The 19,800-nt window shown below is 48.7% G+C and overlaps 2 protein-coding genes and 1 non-coding gene across 12 annotated transcripts in view; 1 reads left to right on the top strand and 2 right to left on the bottom strand.

The window, feature by feature from the left end:
• Positions 1-1,513: 1,513 nt before the first annotated feature.
• Rnf227 (ring finger protein 227) lies at positions 1,514-3,944 on the top strand. The gene is made up of 2 exons (XM_070001373.1): positions 1,514-2,048; positions 2,129-3,944. The coding sequence occupies exons 1-2, from the start codon at positions 1,514-1,516 to the stop codon at positions 2,182-2,184; spliced, it is 591 nt and encodes a 196-aa protein (XP_069857474.1). The 3' UTR covers positions 2,185-3,944.
• A 906-nt stretch (positions 3,945-4,850) lies between these two features.
• The window catches only part of Chd3 (chromodomain helicase DNA binding protein 3), a 29,561-nt gene continuing 14,611 nt past the window's right edge, over positions 4,851-19,800 (bottom strand). For 3 of the 10 annotated variants that reach the window (XM_070001459.1, XM_070001460.1, XM_070001457.1), the window contains exons 17-40: positions 19,382-19,503; positions 19,058-19,231; positions 18,783-18,924; positions 18,438-18,569; positions 17,262-17,379; positions 16,923-17,047; positions 16,522-16,753; positions 16,068-16,234; positions 14,687-14,864; positions 14,153-14,218; positions 12,819-12,904; positions 12,533-12,666; positions 11,874-12,018; positions 11,535-11,697; positions 10,259-10,377; positions 10,009-10,144; positions 9,793-9,894; positions 9,480-9,605; positions 8,938-9,046; positions 8,621-8,753; positions 8,113-8,354; positions 6,970-7,133; positions 6,596-6,722; positions 4,851-6,120 (exon numbers count right to left, since the gene is read on the bottom strand). In XM_070001459.1, coding sequence (XP_069857560.1) covers positions 5,883-6,120; positions 6,596-6,722; positions 6,970-7,133; positions 8,113-8,354; positions 8,621-8,753; positions 8,938-9,046; positions 9,480-9,605; positions 9,793-9,894; positions 10,009-10,144; positions 10,259-10,377; positions 11,535-11,697; positions 11,874-12,018; positions 12,533-12,666; positions 12,819-12,904; positions 14,153-14,218; positions 14,687-14,864; positions 16,068-16,234; positions 16,522-16,753; positions 16,923-17,047; positions 17,262-17,379; positions 18,438-18,569; positions 18,783-18,924; positions 19,058-19,231; positions 19,382-19,503 — 3,480 coding nt within the window. In that variant the 3' untranslated portion in view covers positions 4,851-5,882. The remainder of the gene's footprint in view (positions 6,121-6,595; positions 6,723-6,969; positions 7,134-8,112; positions 8,355-8,620; positions 8,754-8,937; positions 9,047-9,479; positions 9,606-9,792; positions 9,895-10,008; positions 10,145-10,258; positions 10,378-11,534; positions 11,698-11,873; positions 12,019-12,532; positions 12,667-12,818; positions 12,905-14,152; positions 14,219-14,686; positions 14,865-16,067; positions 16,235-16,521; positions 16,754-16,922; positions 17,048-17,261; positions 17,380-18,437; positions 18,570-18,782; positions 18,925-19,057; positions 19,232-19,381; positions 19,504-19,800) is intronic. The other 7 variants (XM_070001467.1, XM_070001463.1, XM_070001458.1 and 4 more) reach the window with 6 other exon arrangements.
• Positions 12,268-12,407, bottom strand: LOC138813352 (small Cajal body-specific RNA 21). Its single transcript, XR_011367753.1, has one exon. It is a non-coding gene; the product is annotated as a small Cajal body-specific RNA 21 (non-coding RNA).

The raw sequence follows: 19,800 nt of genomic DNA on the forward strand, positions 1-19,800 counted from the left end.
CATTTATATAATAAAATTACCTTAAAAGATTAAGCTTTACCCCTAGTCGAAGATACTTTAAAATGTGAGACACATCTTTTCTAAAGAGAAGTTCCTAAAAACTTTTGGATTATGACAGAGTCACTGCAGTAAGTGAATAGTTCCGTCCAAGTGGCCATAAAGATAATATGATATCAATGTTCTGAAATGTTTGCTTAAATATAATGGTATGTCTCTCTACACAAGATTATCCCCCAGGTTTTAATAATGCAGTTGAAAAACAAAACATCTCTATCTTACCTATGATAAGCCAGTAAATGCAATGGATATAGAGAAACACAGTCTTGTATTATCTAAAATATGTGTTGGAAATTTTGGATTCTGAGAGGTTAAAGTAGATACAATATAGGCTGGCAAAGAGCATGATGAAATAGATAACACCTATCTAGTGTTTACTGTGTACCAGGCACCAAAGCTACTATTATTATCTACATTGCGTGGAAGAGGCAATCAGGGCCCAGAGAAATTAAGTAACTTGCTTGTAATTTCACAATTGCTTGGTGAAGGTTAGGATTTGTATTCAAGTCAGCTGAGCCGAAACTGTGTTATTATTAACCTCCACAACAAAACTGGGGCTACAGGTCGAGGAGAGGGGGGTGAGGAGACAACTGGGTGTGCATGCCACACCATGAGAGAATGTGGACGGTGAATACTACGTCTTGTTTACCAGTGGGGCAACTCAGACCCCTGAGTCACAAGTCATGCCGGGCTGCTTTGTTGCAACCATCATATTGTGTGGGTGTCCATGCCTGGATACTCCGGAAGGAAATGATTGTCAGCATTCCTAAGGCCATGGCCTGGAATCTAAGTCCCTCCTTAGGCTGAGACATCTGATAGACTTGAATACTTTGGGAAGAATGGGATTTGGGGATCTAGCCTTACAAGTAAACAGAAGGTCATGTACAATAGAATTGAGGGCAGAGTAGAATCACTACTGAGCAGGACCCGTTTAAATGTCCAGGAGCCGACTGAAGGTTGGACAGAACAGACAGTCTAAATGGCTTAGGAAGTCTGTCTGGATGGATGGTGACAAGTGTGAGCATCTGTCAATAGGCCAAGGAGGGATTCCGGACCTGTGTCAGTATCTGAGGGTTGAATGCAAGAAGGGACCCGGGGATGTGCAAGAGGTAGATTTAACGAGCCCTCCCCCCCCCCCCCCGGCCCCGCGCTGTGCGGGGAGGGAGTTCAAGAAGGAGGCACTGGGTGGAGTGTGGGCCCCCCCCCCCCCGCCCCCGCGCGACCTAGGCAGCCCTGGCTACGCCTAGGCACCTCGGCGCAGGCGCGCTGGCATACCAGGCCTCGCGCCTCCGCCGCCCCCACACGTGCCGCCGCGGGGAGCGGCCGGATGCGACGCAGCGTGACGCCCCCAGGGCGCGGCCGCACTCATAAAAGGCCCGCGGAACCGCGGCGCCGGCCCCAGGATCCGACCTCGGCCGCGCGTGCGACGCTGTCGTGAGAGTCCGCGGTGGGTGCGATGCAGCTCCTGATGAGGGTGCCCTCTCTTCCGGAGCGGGGCGAGTTGGACTGTAACATCTGCTACCGGCCCTTTAACCTCGGCAGCCGCGCGCCCCGCCGCCTACCCGGCACGGCGCGCGCCCGCTGCGGCCACACGCTCTGCACCGCCTGCCTGAGGGAGCTGGCGGCGCGTGGCGACGGCAGCGGGGCGGCCGCGCGCGTGGTGCGCCTGCGCCGCGTCGTCACGTGCCCCTTCTGCCGCGCGCCCACCCCGCTTCCGCGTGGCGGCGTCGCGGAGGTGGCTCTCGACTCGGCCTTGTGGTCCCGACTGGAGGAAAAAGCACGAGCCGAGCGCGAACGAGATGGTGAGGCGGCGAGCCCGGCCAAGGAGAGCGGCGACGCGGATGGCGAGGCCGACGGCGTGGAGGAGGAGGAGGAGGAGGAGTGCGAAGAGGGGGCGGGGCCGCGAGGCGCGGGGTGGCGCGCGCTGCGGAGGCTCTGGGGCCGGGTCTTGGCGCCCTCGCGCACTTGGCGGCGTCCGCTGCCTAGCAACGGTGAGCAGGGGGCCTCGGGGTGGACCGCTGGACTTGAGCGGCCTCCTCCCGCTGCCACTAACCCTTCTTCTTTTCCCCAGTGCTGTACTGTCCAGAGATCAAAGACATTGCCCACATGACCGGGTGCACGCTGTAACCGAGGGAACCTGCGAGCTATGGCGGAAGGAAGACGATGGAAGCTGCATGGTCGGGCGTGTTTTTAGTACAAGGGGCCAAGGCAACACTACCCTCCTAGGTCTTGGAGGGTTGGCAAACGATGAGGATGAGGGAGTAGAACCCAGGGCTGGAGAGAGTGCCCGCTTCACCCCCTCCACCCAGCAGGAGATGCTGAGTCTGAGATGGGGAAGGTCCAGACAGAACTCACCTTCATCCTCTCTCTGACTTCATTACATTTTCAGAATGGACTGGGGATATCAACAAAGTCCCAAGTTGTGGAGGGTGTGTGGGGGAGGAGGAGACGGGCAGACTTTTTCTTAGCTGTGGCTTTGACTTTTTGTCCAAAGGGACTGTGGTGTTATGGGAACAACAGATCCCATTTTAGCAGTTGTCAGTGGTTGGATTTTTTTTTTTTTTTTTAAGACGGAGCAGGAGAAAATAGACTGATTTTCAAGTCACAATAATTTCTTCCCTGGCATGTAAGAAAGTTAGTTCATAAGCCTACTGTCTGCTCACTGCCAGTTCTGTGTTCCAGAACTTAAGAGATGCCTCCTTGTCTTTAAGGGCCTTACTTTATATACAGTCTCAACTTAGGACATTTATTTGAGGCACTTGGGGCTTATCAAGGATGAGAGCCATTTGGTAAAGACATCAAAATCTAACGTTTGTTATTATTATTAGTCACAGGGGCACCCGGGGACTACTGGAGAAAAAGTGCTCAAATAACTTTAAACTTGTGTCCCATAATGGGACATCATTTGTTGAATTCTATTTTAAAGTCTTGTAACTATAACCATTGTCAGGGACCAATAGGGTTTATGTCACCTGGGAGTGACACAATCTCAGGATTCGACTCCAAATTTACTGAACCAAACTGTAGTTTCACAATCCCAGCTGATAGATGTGTACATAAAAAGCATTGGTCTAGGGGCTGGGAAAGTGGCTCAGTGGTAGAGTGCTTGCTTTGCAGGCATGAGACCCTGGGTTCGATTCCTCAGCATCACATAGCAGAAAAAGCCAGAAATGGAGCTATGGCTCAAGTGGTAGAGAGCTAGTCTTGATTTGAAGAGCTGAGGGACAGCACCCAGGCCCAGAGTCAGGCCTGTGACTGACCAAAAAAAAAATATATTGGTCTAAATCCTAGACATTTTAGAATGTCACTACCTGTGAGTGTTCTGAAGTGAATGTCTAAGGAAACATTCTACTGTTGAAGAAAACATCCATTTTTCTGAGTTAAAAATGTGAACTTAGAGACTGGGAATGAGGCTTAGAGATAGAGTGCTTGCCTAGTATGCATGAAACCCTGGGTTTGATTCCTTAATATCACATAAACAGAAAAAACTGGAAGTGGTGCTGTGACTCAAGTGGTAGAGTGCTAGCCTTGAGCAAAAGAAGCTCAGGGACAGTGCCCAAGCCCTGAGTTCAAGCCCCTGGACTAGCAAAAAGGAAAAAAAAGGTCAACTTAAGTATAGATCTCAATATTTTTTAAAGCTTGCTGTTTTTTTTAAATTAATTTTTTTTAATTGACTTCTTGAATGTGTCCATTTATGGTGTTTTACTGTCCCTCTTAAAATATATTTTGGCATTTTCCCCTAACCTTAAGTTGTAAGTTAAATATTCCTTCTCTTGGGGAGCTTCTCCACTCTATCTGTAACATAAAACCTTACTCTATTTATTTTGTATTTCATGTTTGATGTGTTCTCCAGAGTATAAACTTTATGGGATTATCTCCAAAGTCAGCAGCAGTGTTAATGTACATATAGTACATACTCAATAAATGTTTGTTGTACTTATCTCTGATTTTTCTTTTTTGGTTGGTTGTGGGGCTTGAACTCAGGGCCTGGGTGCTGACCCTGAGCCTCTTTGTGTTGAAGACTAGTGCTCTACTACTTGAGCAACAGGGCCACTTCCCGTTTTTGAGTCATTAATTGGTAACTTTTCTGCCCTGGTTGGCTTCCAATTGTGATCCTCACATCTCTGCCTCCTGAGTTGCTAGGATTGATTACATGCATGAGCCACTAGCACCCAGCTACCTCTGATTTTTTAATGTAATAGTCACAAGAATAGTATGTAGCCTCACCTCAACCTCAGGGGTTCCTGTGGTGAATAATATAGGACAGTGAACTGTCTAGCAGACCTTTGGCAAACTATGCAGGTCTGTCTCCCTCCCCCAGCCACCTCTAAAAACAAAACCAACCACCACCACAAAAACAAAGACCTGGCGCCTCTCCTGTTTCATACTAGAGTTGAACCTCTGGAGCTACAGTGACCTCTACTGACTCTTACAGAAACTAGTAACATGAGGTAGAAAGGATGGTCAAAAGTACAACTAGAAGGCAATTTTGAAATATGCCACGTATTCCTGCTGCACTCTTGTCCAGGAAGCCCAATTCCCTCTGCACCCCACCACTGGCCTCGAGGTTCCTGCTGCTTATCCTCCATCTTTACTCTGAGCTTATCATTGGCTGGCATTGGGAAAAGAGTTTTAATTTTAATGAATGACTCGAGATCAAAATGAGGAAAGGAAAAGTCACAAGGTTAAGAGATACAGAGAGAGATGGATAAAGATGAGATGGCAGAAAGCAATCATCTTTCTTATCCCTCCTCCCCACAAGAAATTTCCCCAGCCAAAAATAACAGCACACAGAAAGGAAAGTATAATTTATATGTACAACCAATAAACCTGATACAGAAGAGGGGATTGGGACAGATCAGGAGTGGGTGTGGAGAGACTGGGAAAGGGGCAGCAAGAAAGTGAAGGGGCAGCAGAGCAAGTGGGGGGTTTGCCATGCAAACTACCACTCCCTGTCCCCCCTTCCTTGGAAAGGGTGTGTATCTACACCTCCTCCTGCCCTTCACTATGTTGTTCTGGTCCCACAAACAAGGCCGTCCCCTGACTAGGCTCCTGGCCTGACCCACTCACACTAAAGTCTGTACCTAGGCCTTAGAAGGGAGGGTAGAAGTCCCCAATGAACCTGAGCCCCGGAGTGGGGAGGTGGGGGGCTGCCCCCATGTTTGGCCTGTTGTATTCTCTCCCACCCTTTCTAGGCTATCTGGGATCCTAGAACAGGTTGGGGAGCTCCTCTTTGGCTTGAGGGAGTTTTCACCCAACCATTACTCTGTGGGGGTAGTCCTTGGTCCCTAGAAAGGGAGAGATACTTCCCAATACAAGATGCCAGTACACAGGAGGTAACTGAGCCAGTGAGTGACGCCTTTATTCTGAAGTCGAACAGTAACTGACTTCCTCCCTTGTAACTGTTCCACCCTCCATTTGGGGCGAGGCAGGGAGGTAACATGCAGCCACCCCTCCTCTTCCCTTCTCCCTCCTGGGTCTCATTTTCATTCCTCTCTAAAAGTGCCCTTCCTCTCTTTGAAGCTCTTCTCCCCAGAAAAACTCCTAAAGGCCAGGCAAGACCCCCATTTCTGCAAGAGGTGGAGCTGATATTGCAGGAAAGAGACTGGAGGCTCCACCTCTTTCCTCCCCAGAATCATTTATTAGGAAACTGTATATTTGGCGGTGGGGGATAAAGGTACTTAGAAGACTCTGCTAACCATCTCCCACCCAGACCTCTTCACACCAGCACAGTTTTCAAAGCTTGGTGGGAAAGGTACCTGGAAGTGGAGAAGGTCAAGGGGCCCTTTCTTGGAGAGAGGAGTTATAAAGGGGCAAAGGGGCTCTTAGCCCAGCGGTGACCCAGTGGATGGGGAAGGCGGAAGGTTGGCAGCAGGCCCCAAGGCCTGAGCATGGGGTCGGCTCCGGGGACGGGGCCTGGGTGAAGGGCAGGCCTGGGATCCAGTCAGTCGTCTATACAGATCACCTCCCCGGTTCGGGGCTCCTTCCGATCCAGCCCGTCTGACACCAATGCCCCCACCATTTCCTTCTCCTTCTTCACCAGCACTGGAGGGCCGTTGGTGGCTGTTTGGGAAGGGGGTAAGGAAAAGTCAATCCCTACACAGCGCCAAATATCACACCCCATGACAACAACATAATCCTCACTTCTAGGTCACTTCCAGTTTTCCTGGTTAAGGGTGAGAAGACCTCTTCCTGAGATTTCCCTTGTACCACACGATTTAACCACAGGTTCCAACCCTCATTCTACCCCTTCTGAATTCATATTCACTTTCCCTTGAGGTCCCTCAGGTAGAGAAGGCATAGTGGGAAATATCAAGCCACAGAACCACTGAAACCCTGGTGAGGTTTCTGACCATGAGGACAGACAAGGGAATCAGAAAGGATGAGTAGTACAAAGCCTCAAACAACTCCATTCCCTAAAACACAGGTTACTTCCACAGAAATGAGATAAACTGGAATAGGGCAAGGGTGCTGAGCAGGAGTGAAGCTTAGCCAAGGAAGAAAGAGAGAAGCAGGGAGTTGGAAACTACCAGCTGACCTGTGATGAAGGACCCGGCAGGCATCTGGCTGTAATTGGCGCCTGCGGCGGCCAGAGCCCCTACGGGCGTGGCGCTGAAGGCCGCCCCGTACCCCGGAGGTGTGGCGTAGGGACCTGGGGGGAATGCCTGGAATAAAGAGTGAACTGAGGTTGGTTAGTCAGTTCACAGTCTGAGGACAGAAGCTGTACAGGAACATGAGCCACACTTCAGAACTGCTGAGGGGTATGACCCAGGCAAGGGAGATTCACTCAAGGGTGAAGACTGTGGTCTTGCAAGTTGTTTTTCCATATGGTATAGGATTCTGATAGAAGTGAATGTGTGCGTGCAGGAGTAGCAACAACAGGGAAAATGAGTTAGGGAGAAAGAGGGTTACCGGTGTGGGGTGAGGCTCCGTGCCCTTGCTGGCCAGCCGGCTGAGGATGCTGCGCTCGGACATCTGAAGGCGGGCTGCGATGGGGGGTATTCGGGACAGCGTGGCTGGCAGGCGGGTCACGTCCGCCTTCATGTCGCTCAGCAACTCCTCCAGCTGGTTTAGAACTGGGGCCCGGGCCACGGAGAAAGAAGGGCAAGAAAAGGATAGGAAAAGAGAGAGATGGAGCCAGAAAAAGTGACAAGAAGTCAGATGGATAGGTATAGTCAGAAGAAGAGAAAGACACAGACATCAAAGAACCAGAGACCAAGTGACAGAAGCAACATAAGAAAGGAACAGAAAGCAGACAGAAAAAGTATGACCCAGGGGAGAAGAAAGTTTCAGGAAAGAGACAGAGACCAGATCACCAGACAGATGGACAGCAGACAGATGGACAGAGAAATAATAAAAGGGAATATGGAGAAAAGGGGGAGAGGGGAAGACATTGGAAGACACAGGAGTGGGGAGTTGTCAGAACATCCCATACTGGAAGAGCAAGATTTAGGGGTTGGGGATGATGGGGAGGAAATAGTCAGGAGGCATGGAGGTGGTCAGATTTAAGGAATCAAGGTTTTAATGTGAATAAGGGAAAGGGAGGTTAGAGGATCAGCATTACAGATCCAAGAAATTTAGGACAGGTGTTAAAGGGGCCAGAACAGTCAGTCACCACACCAGTAAGGTAAAACTCAGTGTGGGAAGGGTTGAAGGTAAACGGGAAGTTTCCTGAGGGAAGATCAGAAAGGTGGTAGTTTCTACCTCACAGAGGCAGACATGTAAGGGCATGTGATCTGTTGGGACAGAGCTAAGGATGTTTGTGTATACATACAGGCCTTGAATGGAGCGACATTAGCAGTGTAAGCAGTGCAATGTGCAGTCCACTGCCAGGGAAGAGGTGCCACTGTGGCGGGCACATACTGGGGAAGAGGTCCCCCTACTGGGCACTGATATAAACACTATCAGGAATGGACGAGGGAAGGCTAAAAGCTAAAATCCAAGGAGGTGTCAAGAGGGCCAGAGGTGGGGTTAGAGGTCAGAGAGGGTTGGTTCAGAGGGTAAAAGGGGTCAGGGAGATGGGAAGATTTTGAGGGGTGCGGGGTGAAGACTTACGCAGCGTTGTGGGCCCTCCCCCGCGCGGGGCCGCCGCGGCCCTTACCCTTGTGCAGGACGGCGTTGGCTGGCTTGTTCCCTGCCAACGACTCCTTGGAGAGGTGCTGGTGGCTCTCAGCCAGGCACTCGGCCTCGGCGAAGCGGGCGTGGAGGGCCATGGCGGGGTGCGCCGGCTCCTGCGACAGGTTCAGGTAGGCCGCCCGCCGCAGCTGCTCCTCTATCACCAGCGCCTGCTCCAGGAGCTGAATGCACAAGGTGAACAAGGAGCTCAGCAAGCCACAAGGAAGTGAGTGAGAAGACCAGACATGGTACAGCAGATCCATCCTGGCCTTGCCACTGGCTAGGCCCTCTAGACCCACAAACCCTAGATCCCAGAAACCTTGATCCTGACCATGGTCCCCAACACTTTGGTCTTGGTCTTAAGGATTGCCTCAACCCTCAAGGTGTTAACTGCCCACTCCTGACCCAGCCCCTCTTCAGTCCTCCACCTTTCCTCCCTCAACCCTACCTTGAACCTCCGGGCTAGGAACTTATTTTTCATCTCCAGAAAGTTCCCCTTATTGGCTTCAGTTTTAAATGGTTCATTGATAATGGCAAACTGAGCATCATTCTGGATGTCTTGCCACCGTGCGTAGCCATGGCTGCCAATCAAGGAAAGAGGACCATCAAGGAACTTAACAGATGGGCTTGCCTGAGAATACTTTTTCCTTTTAGCCAGATTACCCCAAAGTGTGGCATAAGCTCCCTTCTGTGGGTGTGGACTCATCTTCCCTGTAGTTCCCCTCTTTCCTGAGAGACTCCTCTTGCATTTGTACCAAAGGATACAGGACGATCCCTGCCAGAAGCCAGTAGTCATGTCTTCGGTGCCAGATCTCATTGAGTTTCCCCGAGGAAATAGCTGCCCGTTCCTCATTCTGCCACAAAGTGTGAAGCTCTACAAAGAGCGCAGGAGACAGCAGAGGTTTGTGAACCCCATCCAGACCCAACAGGTAGGTACAGAGAGAAACCCAATGGTACTAAAGGTTCCTTCAGAGGAGTAGGTAAGGCTAGGTTAGTGGTGAGGAATTAAGGTAGGTAAAAACCAAATTTCCAATTAGGATTGAAACAAAATGTGGTCTTAGAGACAGCTGTGAAGATAGGTGGTACACTTAAAGAAGATTTGCAGCAATGATCATTGTTAGCATGCACCATTTCATTAGAAATGATGAGAGTTGTTTGGGTAGAGAAGAGGCCCTGGAGAAGTGCTTGGAGTCAGCACTGGAGTCAGATATCAGAGTTAAAGGTAGCAGGTGGCCTCAGGCTAAATCACAAACTGGAGGATGGGCAGATTCCAGTGGAGACCAAATAGCAGTAAGAACCGCCCCTACCTGTGAAACCACCATCAGCAATATTGAACATGAACCGAGGCTTCTCCACTTTCTCCTCACGGCGCCCATTGGACCGCAGCTCATCTCGAGGCCCAGTTCGAAGTTCTCGGTCCCCTTTCACATCTTCTGCCAGGGCAGATGGGACAAAGCTTACACCTCAGCACAGCCTCCTTCTAGGTCCCAAGACTACTTACTACCTGTACTGTGCTAGCCTTTCCAACAGTTCCCCCCAGGACCCAAACATTCAGCTTCCCAGACTCCACCTCCCCTGATTCCCTCAGGGACCCAAGTGTCCAGTCCTTCCACCCATTACCTCTCTTGCCCAAATCCCCAGTTTCCCCCTCCGGCCTCTCCCTGTGTTCCTGTCCATCCAACGGCTTCTCCTCCCCCCTTTCTCCTGGCGCCGGTTCTGAGGCTGTGGGAGGGGGCAGGGGATAGGAAGGGAGGATGTCACCCTCATCCCCTGATCCCAGAAGAGGGAATTCGCAATATTCTAATACCCCTATCATCCCTAAGGCCCTATACTTACCTGACTTCTCTCTGTCTATTCGATACCCAGGCTCAGGCTCCATCTCTCCAGGTACTCCTGGCACGTCCTCCTCTAGTGGAATCTTCCTTGGCTCTAACTGCTCCCCAAGTGATGGTGCGGGGCTGGGGGCATCAGCCTAGAGGACAGTAGAGGGGAAAAAATGAGCCAGAAGGCTCTGGAAACCTGGCTGTCAAAACCTGTCCAGACCCCTCCACTCCCTTTCCTCAGAGGAAGTCAGGTGACCACACACCTCTGACTCCATCTTCTCAATTTTGCTGTTTTTCTCTGGCTTCTCCTCTATGTTTTCAGCATCATCCTTCTCAAGAGGTGTCCTTATGCCATCCCCTTTATCATTTGGAGCAGGAGTAGCTGTAGGGGAAGGCAGAGTGGGTGCTATGCTTTGGAAATGGTTGAGGTATCCTCCAGGAGCTCATATATTTGAAAATGTCCACTGGAAGGCCTGAACTCTGGGCCTGGGCGCTGTCCCTCAGCTCTTCAGCTCAAGGCGAGTGCTCTACCACTTGAGCCACAGTGCCACTTCCGGCTTTTTTCTTTTTGCTTTATGTGGTGCTGAGGAATCGAACCCAGGGCCTCAGGCATGCAAGGCAAGCGCTCTACCACTGAGCCACCTTCCCAGCCTGCACCGGAAGGCATTTCTAAAAGGGTAGATTGACATTTAATCTGACTCCCATGTTTAGAGGTAGGGCTTTGGGGGAACTGGTTAGGATTCGTTAGGGTGGAGCCCCTGTGACTGAATCCTGTTGGCTTTTTTGGTCAGTCATGGGGCTTGAACTCTGGGCCTGGGCGCTGTCCCTCAGCTCTTCAGCTCAAGGCAAGCACTCTACTACTTGAGCTACAGCACTGGTTTCTGATGGTTAATTGGAGATAAAAAAATCTCACGGACTTTCCTGCCTGGGCTGGCTTTGAACCAAGATCCTTGGATCTCAGCCTCCTAAGTAGCTAGGATTATAGGTGTGAGCCACTGGCACCTGGCTCCTGTTGGCTTTTAAAAAGAGGGAGAGATGGAACTGGAGGTATACACCAGCCTAAGCAAAATAGACAAGAACACAAGGCTCTGAGTTCAAGACCCATCATAAAAAAAATCAAAACAAAGTAAGAGCTGAGGATGTAACTCAGTGGTATAGCATTTAAGGTTCTGGTTCAATTTCAAGTACTGCAAATAATAATAATAATAACAATAATAATAGTAATAAACTAACACCAAAATACCAAGAAGACAGAGACCAGAATATATACTTTGAGAACTCCCTCTCTCTGACTATGTGCTATCTTGCACCACTATCAAGACTCTGCCAGCAAGAATGCTATCACCAGATGTGACCCCTTAACCTTTCAATTCCAGAACCTGGAGCCAAAATAAGTCCACTTCTTTATAAAGTTACTCAACCTCAAATTATCTCATTTAGTCATGCAAACAGAGTAATAAAGTAATGAAGGCAGGGGGTTTTCCCATCCTGACTCTTGATCCCATTTCTGTCTGCCCCATCATTCTGACTCCTGTTTACCAGGTTTAGAGGTACAAGGACTGTTGGCAGCAGAGGCCTCAGGAGTGGTGGGAGTTGTTTTGGTAGGAGAGGAGGCCCTGGATGAGCGCTTGGAGTCAGCACTGGGGTCAGGCATCAGCTCTGGCATTGACCAACGCCCATTGATGTGCTCAAATTCTTGTACCTGAGGAAGAGGGGAGGCATTATGGAAAAGGGATCAGCTATTGACATTGAACATGTAGACAGCTCTAATCCCCTCTGAGTTGCATTACCTGAAAGACAGAATTTAGGGATGGAAGGCAGAGAGAGGACAGAAACTAAGTGATTGGACTGACTTTCAGGATGAGAGGAGACTCATACCTTCTTCTTGACAAGAGACATGACTCCAATGCGGGTCAACACCTGCTGGCGACTCAATCCCTCCCGAGGGACCCCATCAGCAAAGGTTTCAGAGCCATCTGCCCCAGGCTCACACAGATGGCGCATGAACAATGACACATAGGCCCTAGGGAGCATGAGGATTGGCGGAAGGTTAGGGAGCCTTAGAATGGGTACAGGCGAGTAAGAGCACAGAGATCACTGAATTCCTGAACTTGACTTCCCAAGTGCCTCCAGAACTTCTTCCCTGGACCTCTCATTCTTCTAGCCCTCTATATCCTCTCCCTGACATCTGTGCCATTGCACCTCCTGGGCCCCATCAGTCAGTTCTTCATCCTGTCCACCAGCTCCTCCTGCCAGGTTAACATGGCTAAGTAAATGTAAGGCCAGGCCAGCCCAGATGAGGCTCCTTCCTCCAATGCCTCTTCCATAAAGAAGGAAGCCTGGCCCCTCTATTCTAGGCTTGGCTGAGGAGAGGTAGAATAGGCTGAGCCTACCTCCCAGGAAACCAAGCCCGGGGGTATTCTAAGGCAGGGAGATGGTGATCAGTTGAGTAAGGTTACATCACATGGTGGCCAACAGGAAGAAAGAAATACCCAAAGCTCTAACCCCATTGTTAGCCCCGAGTCACCCACACTTACTTAAATTCCTTCTCAGTCTTGCCCCTGAGATCCCGCACCAGCCACTGAGTAGTGAAGGCATCTTGTGGTGGCATCCCCCAGCGCATCACGGCATTGAGGAAAGCCTTCCTCTGACGAGTATTGAATCCCAGCACCTGAAGTGGGGCAAGGAGACAGGGGCTATGACTGCTCAGGGGTCTTGGGCCTTAGTTCTTTCTACCCACATTGATTCTGATGTCAGTTTCCAAAGGACCCTCCAAGTATTCTTTCTTTGAGAATGTATGAGGGCCTGGGCCCAAGTCTTCACCTCAATGTTACCACCAACTCGAGCCAGCAGTGGAGGCAATGGTTTGTCCTTTTCATTTCGGAGTTGCCTCTTTGATTGTCGACGCCCTGAGAGTGGAGGGGTGACACCAGTTAGTAGATCTTCCAACTCTTCTAAGCCTCAGTCCGCCTCCAGACCCCATTTCCACAAGACAGAGAAAACAGGAACAGACTGTCATGCTAACTTCTAATTTTATTCCAAGAACTTTCAGCACTATCACCCCAATGAGTCTAAAAGAATAAAATCATATTTAGAAATTCCTCGCAATTATTGACAATATTACTGGTGGGAAGGCAAAACCACGTAATCTTCCTGGTATTTTTTTTTTTGCAATGAGGTCCCATTGTGTTGCCTAGGCTGGCCTTTACCTCATGGGCTCACGTGATCCTCCTTTCTCAGCTTTTCAACTAGCTGGGACTATCAGTGAGACCACCATACATTGCTACATTTCTTGATCTAAGCCTATGTAATTATTATATTCCAAATGTTAACAGTAGAGAAATTACAGCCATTTCTTCCTTTCTCCTTGGCTTCAATCTTTAGTTTTTCCACCATTTTGTTTGTTTTTAGGAAGGCCTTACTATGTACCCCAGGTTAGCCTTAAATTTATGATCCTTCTGCCTCAGCCTACTGAGTGGTGGGATTATAGGAATATACCACCATATCTGCCCCTGCCCCCTAAAAGCATTTTTATTTGAGAGTTCAAAGACATTCAGGGAGGACAAATCCAAGAGAATCGTCTGTCCAGTTAACCAGAAAAAAGCTGCAACTGGAGGTGTAGGTGGTGGTAGAGCATCAGCCTTGAGTGAAAAAGCCAAGATAGAGCAAGAGGCTCTGAATTCAAGCACCAGTATCAGTGCACTTGCATGTATGCATGCACATGCACGTGCACACACACACACACACACACACACACACACACACACACACACACACACACAGAGCAAGAACTGAATGTGGCTCATATAGTAGTGTGTCAGCCATGAGTAAAAAGAAAAAAAAAGCAGAATTAGGGTATTAGGCCATGAGTTCAAGCCACACTGGCAGGTACACACACACACACACACACACACACACACACACACACACACACACACACACACACACACACACACACACACACACACACACACACACACACACACACACACACACACAGAGCAGAACTGGCCTTAGAATACCTATGTAGCGGGCTCAAAGCACTGAGTTCAAACTCAGTGCTACCAAATAAAAGCAAGGGGCAGGGAGGAGGAGAGGAATGTTTAAAGAAATATGGGAAGTAAAACGAGAAGAGCTAAGGCAGAAAGTTAGCCCACCTTCAGGACGCTCATCAAAGTCTTCATCTTCTTCTTCTGATCCCACTGAGTATTCTGACTGGTTATCTGTAAGGATACAGAGGGTTCAGGGTCAATGGTGACTACTACTACATAAGCCACGCCAGAGCCCTTTTTGCTTAGATTCCTCTCCTTGTAGACTTTTCCACCTTCACCTTGGTCTTGACCCTCTGGGAAAGCTCGGACATAGCCATAGGCTAACTCAGGGCCACGTAGCATCAATCATTTGTTCTCTGCAGCACCTTCAGTATCTGCACACCTCCTACTCTGTTGCTTTGACTCTTTCCAAAGGTACTGCCAAAACAGTAACCCCTTGGGGTCCACTGGATTCCCCTGAAATTCTCAGGGAGATAAATCACTGGCAAACCCACCAAGCCTTGGGGGTAATTCATGACCCTTCCTAACCACTTCCTGAGTAGGGGAAAGCTCTTATGCTTTGGCCTCAATTTCCCTCTAAGTAACCCTAGCCTCCATGTCTTCCCAACCAATCTCTCTACTTTCTGGGGTAGTCCTCACCTTGGTCCTCCTGAGCAGCATCGTTGTAGTTAACTTGTTTGCGAACTCGCTTGCCCTTGCCCAGGTTCCGGGCTAGGTCTTCCTGCTGCTGTTCATAATGATGCCTCAGCAGCTTCTCCCAGTAGTCAGGATCCACATTTTCCTCCTGCTTGATGATTTCTCGCTCGATCTCCTCAATCTGAAAGGCAACAAAGTAAAGGCTGGCAGTCTCCTTCCTCACCCCATCTAGCCCCATCAAATCACTGCTCCCAAGCCTCAGCCAAATCCTGTTCATACTGATGGAACCCCTTCTCAGGTCTGCACCCAATTTCTAAACATTGTATATTTCTCTTACTATCACTTACCCTCAATGTACTTTTTTTTCCCCCTCCTAATTCTTTGATCTCTTTTTCTAAATCTTTCACCTGCTTCCCTTTACCTTCCTCTCACTGATAGCCCTCTGTATTCAGAACAATCTGTGCCTAATTCCCTTTCTAAAGTCCAGTTTCAACTATTAACACTAAGAAGTTGTTTGAGGTTGCCTATTGCTCTTTGCTGGGAACTAAGGTGAAAGAGCAAGTAAAATATAAGAGCTGGGGCTGGGAAGGTGGCCCAGTGGTAGAGTGCTTGCCTTGCATGCACGAGGCCCTGGGTTCGATTCCTCAGTACCACATAAGCAGAAAAAAAGCCAGAAGTGGCAAGCCCAGAGTTCAAGTCCCATGACCAACCAAAAAAAAAAAAAAAAAGTCTTATGGACTACCCTGCCTGAGCTCACTTCCAACCACTATCTTTAGACCTCAACCTGAGTATCTAGGATTACAGATGTGAGCCACCAGCTCCAGGCAGCTCATATGCGTGTGTGTGTGTGTGCGTACGTGCGTGTGTGTGTGTATATATATGTATATACATATATACATATGTGTATATATATATTGTCGGTGGTGGGCCTGAACTCTGGGCCTGGTCACTGTCCTTTAGCTCTTCAGCTCAAGGATAGTGTACTACCACTTGAGCCACAATATCACTTCCAGTTTTCTGGTGGTTAATTGGAGATAAGAATTTCACAGACTTTTCCTGCACAGGCTGGCTTTGCACCATGATCCTCAGATCTCAGCCTCCTAAGTAGCTAGGATTATAGGCATGAGTCACCAGCGCCTGGCCCGTGACACTCTTACCTCCAAGTCACCACTAAAAAACTGGAAGTGGAGCTTTGGCTCAAAGTGATAGAGCACAAAATCTCAGGCACAGTTCCCAGGCCCTGAATTCAAGCCTCATGACCACCACCAACAATAATAATAACACAAAGAGCAAAGGATGACCCTACTACTTTCAAGGTTCAGAAAACACACTGCTCTTTAATAATAAACAGCCTAAAATAGCATCAAGCCCCAAAGTCTCTCACCTTGTCTTCTTCCCGCACAACATATTGTGCTACTTTGAAAGAGCTGAGATATTCGTTCATGTTCTGCACATCTGTGTCCTCAGTTGCATCCTGATTTCGGTCCAGTAGGCGAGCAATGGCCTCATTATCATAGTGGATTACACTGCTGTCCTCCTCTTTATTTTCCCCTAGTGAAAAAGCAAGGAATAAAAGGGGACTTGGGGTTCTAACAGAAGTTCAATATCACCTCAGCAAGTGTGGAAGAAAGGCTCCACTTGCTTTATCTCATGGGGCCCTGAAGGAAAGACTCTTTTCCTGGGAACCTATGTTGAGGGGTGGTTTTGTTTAGGAAGCCAATCCTCCAAAGAATAGAGAGAAAGCTATTCTTCCTTCTCAGGCTGCAGAGAAAGAGTGTTTTCCCAGGGAGCTACAGAAAAGAAGTACTCAGAGCAGGGGCTGCCTTCAAGTTTCTCACCCTCATTTTCATCCTTGAATAGCTCCTCAGTGCCAAATTTGAGGATGTCGTCCAGCTCCTGCTTAGACATGGATCCGGCCTTGGAGCCCAGCCCCGGCCTTACCACCAGATGTGTCAACATCATCTTTCTCTTGGCCACCTGTGTAATCCTCTCTTCTACAGATGCCCGGGTTACAAATCGGTAGATCATCACCTTGTTGGCTTGGCCAATCCGATGAGCCCTGCTGAATGCCTGTAGGGATGTGAGAAACTAGAGGTAAGCCAGGAAAGTATCAGGGGAAAACTGTCACATGCTCAGTGAAGGAGGCTGGTAGAGAAGAGTCTTCTTAAACACAATCCTCTAGAAACCCACATCTCATTACTGAATAGTGGTACAGGGGCTCCATGATGCAGAGTCTCACCTGGATGTCATTATGGGGGTTCCAGTCAGAATCGAAGATGATGACAGTGTCAGCAGTGGCCAGATTGATGCCCAGGCCCCCAGCTCGGGTGGACAGGAGGAAGCAGAATTGTTGAGCCCCAGGAGCTAGGAGATGAGAATTAGAAGGCTGGGTTTTCCTTGTACCCAGCAGTTCTATCCATCTACTGCTTGATATTCCCTGACTACAAATGACTATGGCCCCAACTCAAAGCCTACATATCCAATATCCCCTCACAGCAACCCCCTTCCATCCCATTGACCTAGCATAGGTTTCTCAGGCCTCTCATGCCCACCAGGAGCCAAGGCATCTCTCCCTCACCATTAAACCGATCAATGGCCTCCTGCCTCAGGGCACCAGTGATGCCACCATCGATGCGCTCATACTTGTAGCCTTCGTAGTCTAAGAAGTCCTCTAGCAAGTCTAACATTTTGGTCATCTAGAGCAAGGGAAAAGAAAGGAATCTGGAATGTGAAAGTAGTAGGATAGGTGTCTCCGTTTAAACTACCCCTTTACACACAAACTCAACCACAATCCTTACACTTGAATTCTCACCCTTTCTTAAGCTTCCCAGATGTATTCCCTCCCTCCATCATGGGCTCTTCATTGTTTCACATTCTATGCCACACTCCTTTGACATTAGATAATTTCTCGTAAGACAAAAGTTCTTAAGACCCAGGATAAGGCTTCAAAGAAATCTATGAACCCTCTGGAAATGTGTACAAGATTAATAGTATTGAAGCTACAGTTTTCTGGAGAGGGCAGGCATAGTTTTCATCAGAACTCTAAAAGGTGTGTGTCTTATACACACCACCCACCGATAAAGCTAAGAAATAGTACTAGTTCCAGAGGCCTCCCTGGAGAACAGATCTCAGCCTTAACCTGTCCCCATGCAGCTAAGAAGCAGCCAGACTTCAAGATCAAGGCTTAGTCAGCTTGCCACATTTTTTGTCTTGTCAGTGCTACAGATCAAATCCAAGGCCTCATGCATGTAAGGCAAGCAAGCACTCCACTACTGAGCCGCATCCCCAGTTCATTTTTTGTTCATTTTGAGACAGGGTCTCACTTGTAGCCCCAGGCTAGCCTTGAACTCTAGATCCTACTGCCTCAGCCTCCAAAGTGCTAGAGTTAAAGGTGTGTACAACCACAGCCAGCTGTGTCAAGACACTTAGAGGTAAGATCTCCCAATCTGTTATACTACAGCAGCCATAGGAAAAAGGTCAAGAATTAATGTCTAGCTGGTGAGATGAGGGAAGAAAAAACAGATCTAAAATAGTGACTCAGGAGGCTGAGATCTGAGAATCAAGGTTTGAAGCCAAGCCCAGGCAGGAAAGTCCATGAGACTTATCTCCAAATAACCACCAGAAAACCAGAAATGGCACTCTGGCTCAAAATGGTAGAAGGCTAGTCTTGAGCAAAAAAGCTCGTGGACAGTGCCTAAGCCCTGAGTTCAAGCCCCATGACTGACAAAAAAACAGAGCAGAGAAGGTGGATCACCTGCGAAAAAATAAGCACTCTGTGTCCTTGCTCTTTCAACTTCCTCAGCATCTTCTGCAGCAGCATGAGCTTCCCTGAGGACTTAATAAGTGCCCCACCCTCATAAGCCCCACTGGGAAGTTTTGGGGATTCCTGAAAAGGAAAGGCGAGAAGAGGGTCAAGAAACATGCCCTTATTTCTACTCTAGAAAGTCAGGTAGAAATAATCAGAAACTTATATCCAACTCTACCCCTCCAAGGATCAGGTCCGTGACCTTTGGCCCAATTCTACCCCTCTGCTCAAAAGAGTCCCTCCCAAGTTTCTAGAGATTTAGCCATTTATCAGTTTTCTGTCCTTTGTATCTACCATAGCAGCCACAGGGAAGAGGTACGGGTGGTTGCAGCACTTCTTAAGATCCATCATGATGTTAAGCAGCGACACTTGGTTCCCACCACCTCGTGAATTCAAGGCCTCAAAATTTCGAGTCAAGATATACTTGTAGTATTTCCTAAAGACCAAGGCAGGGGTATATAAGAGACACAATAAAGGAGGCAATTACAATAAGGCATTTGGTCACCAACTTTGGAAAGTTTCCACTAAATCCTGAACCCCAAGTCTAGGTAACCTCTCCCAAATCTTACTTCTGCATAGGGCTCAACTCCACTCGAACAATAAGCTCTGTCTTGGCTGGCATATTCTTAAAGACATCTGCCTTGAGTCTCCGAAGCATGTGTGGCCCAAGCAAATCATGCAGTTTCTTAATCTGGTCCTCTTTGGATATGTCAGCAAACTCCTCCAGGAAGCCTTCCAAGTTGCTTACAGGCAAGGGGAGATACAGAAGAAGACAACTTGTCAAATTCTTAACCCTTGATTTCAGGCTCTCTTTTCCACTTAAGGTCATTCTGTCAGCAACTTTGTGTCCTCTGTCTCTTCTCTCTTTAATCTATCCTTAGCAAGCAACTTACTTAAACCGTTCTGGAGTGAGGAAGTTTAACAGATGGAAGAGTTCCTCCAGATTATTCTGCAGTGGGGTCCCCGTGAGCAACAATTTATGATCTATCTTGTAGCCATTGAGGACCCTGAAAAACTAGAAGATAGGGCAAAGACAGCAAGAGAAAAGACTTATCAATAGCTATACTCCATCAACGTCCCCTTCAGCTGTCCTTCAGCTCCCATTTCCTCCTGGGTAAAAGGTCCTGAATCCCTAGTCCTCTCCCGCTTCCAGCCTGGATCTCTGCCCAGAAGTTTCCAGGAACTCTGCCTCCCAGGCTGCAAAAAATCCCCAGCACTAGTTTTTTTTTTTTTTTTTTAAATGTTGGTCATGGGGCCTGAACTCTGGGCCTGGGCTCTATCCCTCAGCTCTTCAGCTCAAGGCTAGCTAGTA

Source organism: Dipodomys merriami, unplaced genomic scaffold (assembly GCF_024711535.1).
Source record: "Dipodomys merriami isolate MVZ:Mamm:240054 unplaced genomic scaffold, mDipMer1.0.p SCAF_59, whole genome shotgun sequence".
NCBI lineage: Eukaryota > Metazoa > Chordata > Mammalia > Rodentia > Heteromyidae > Dipodomys > Dipodomys merriami.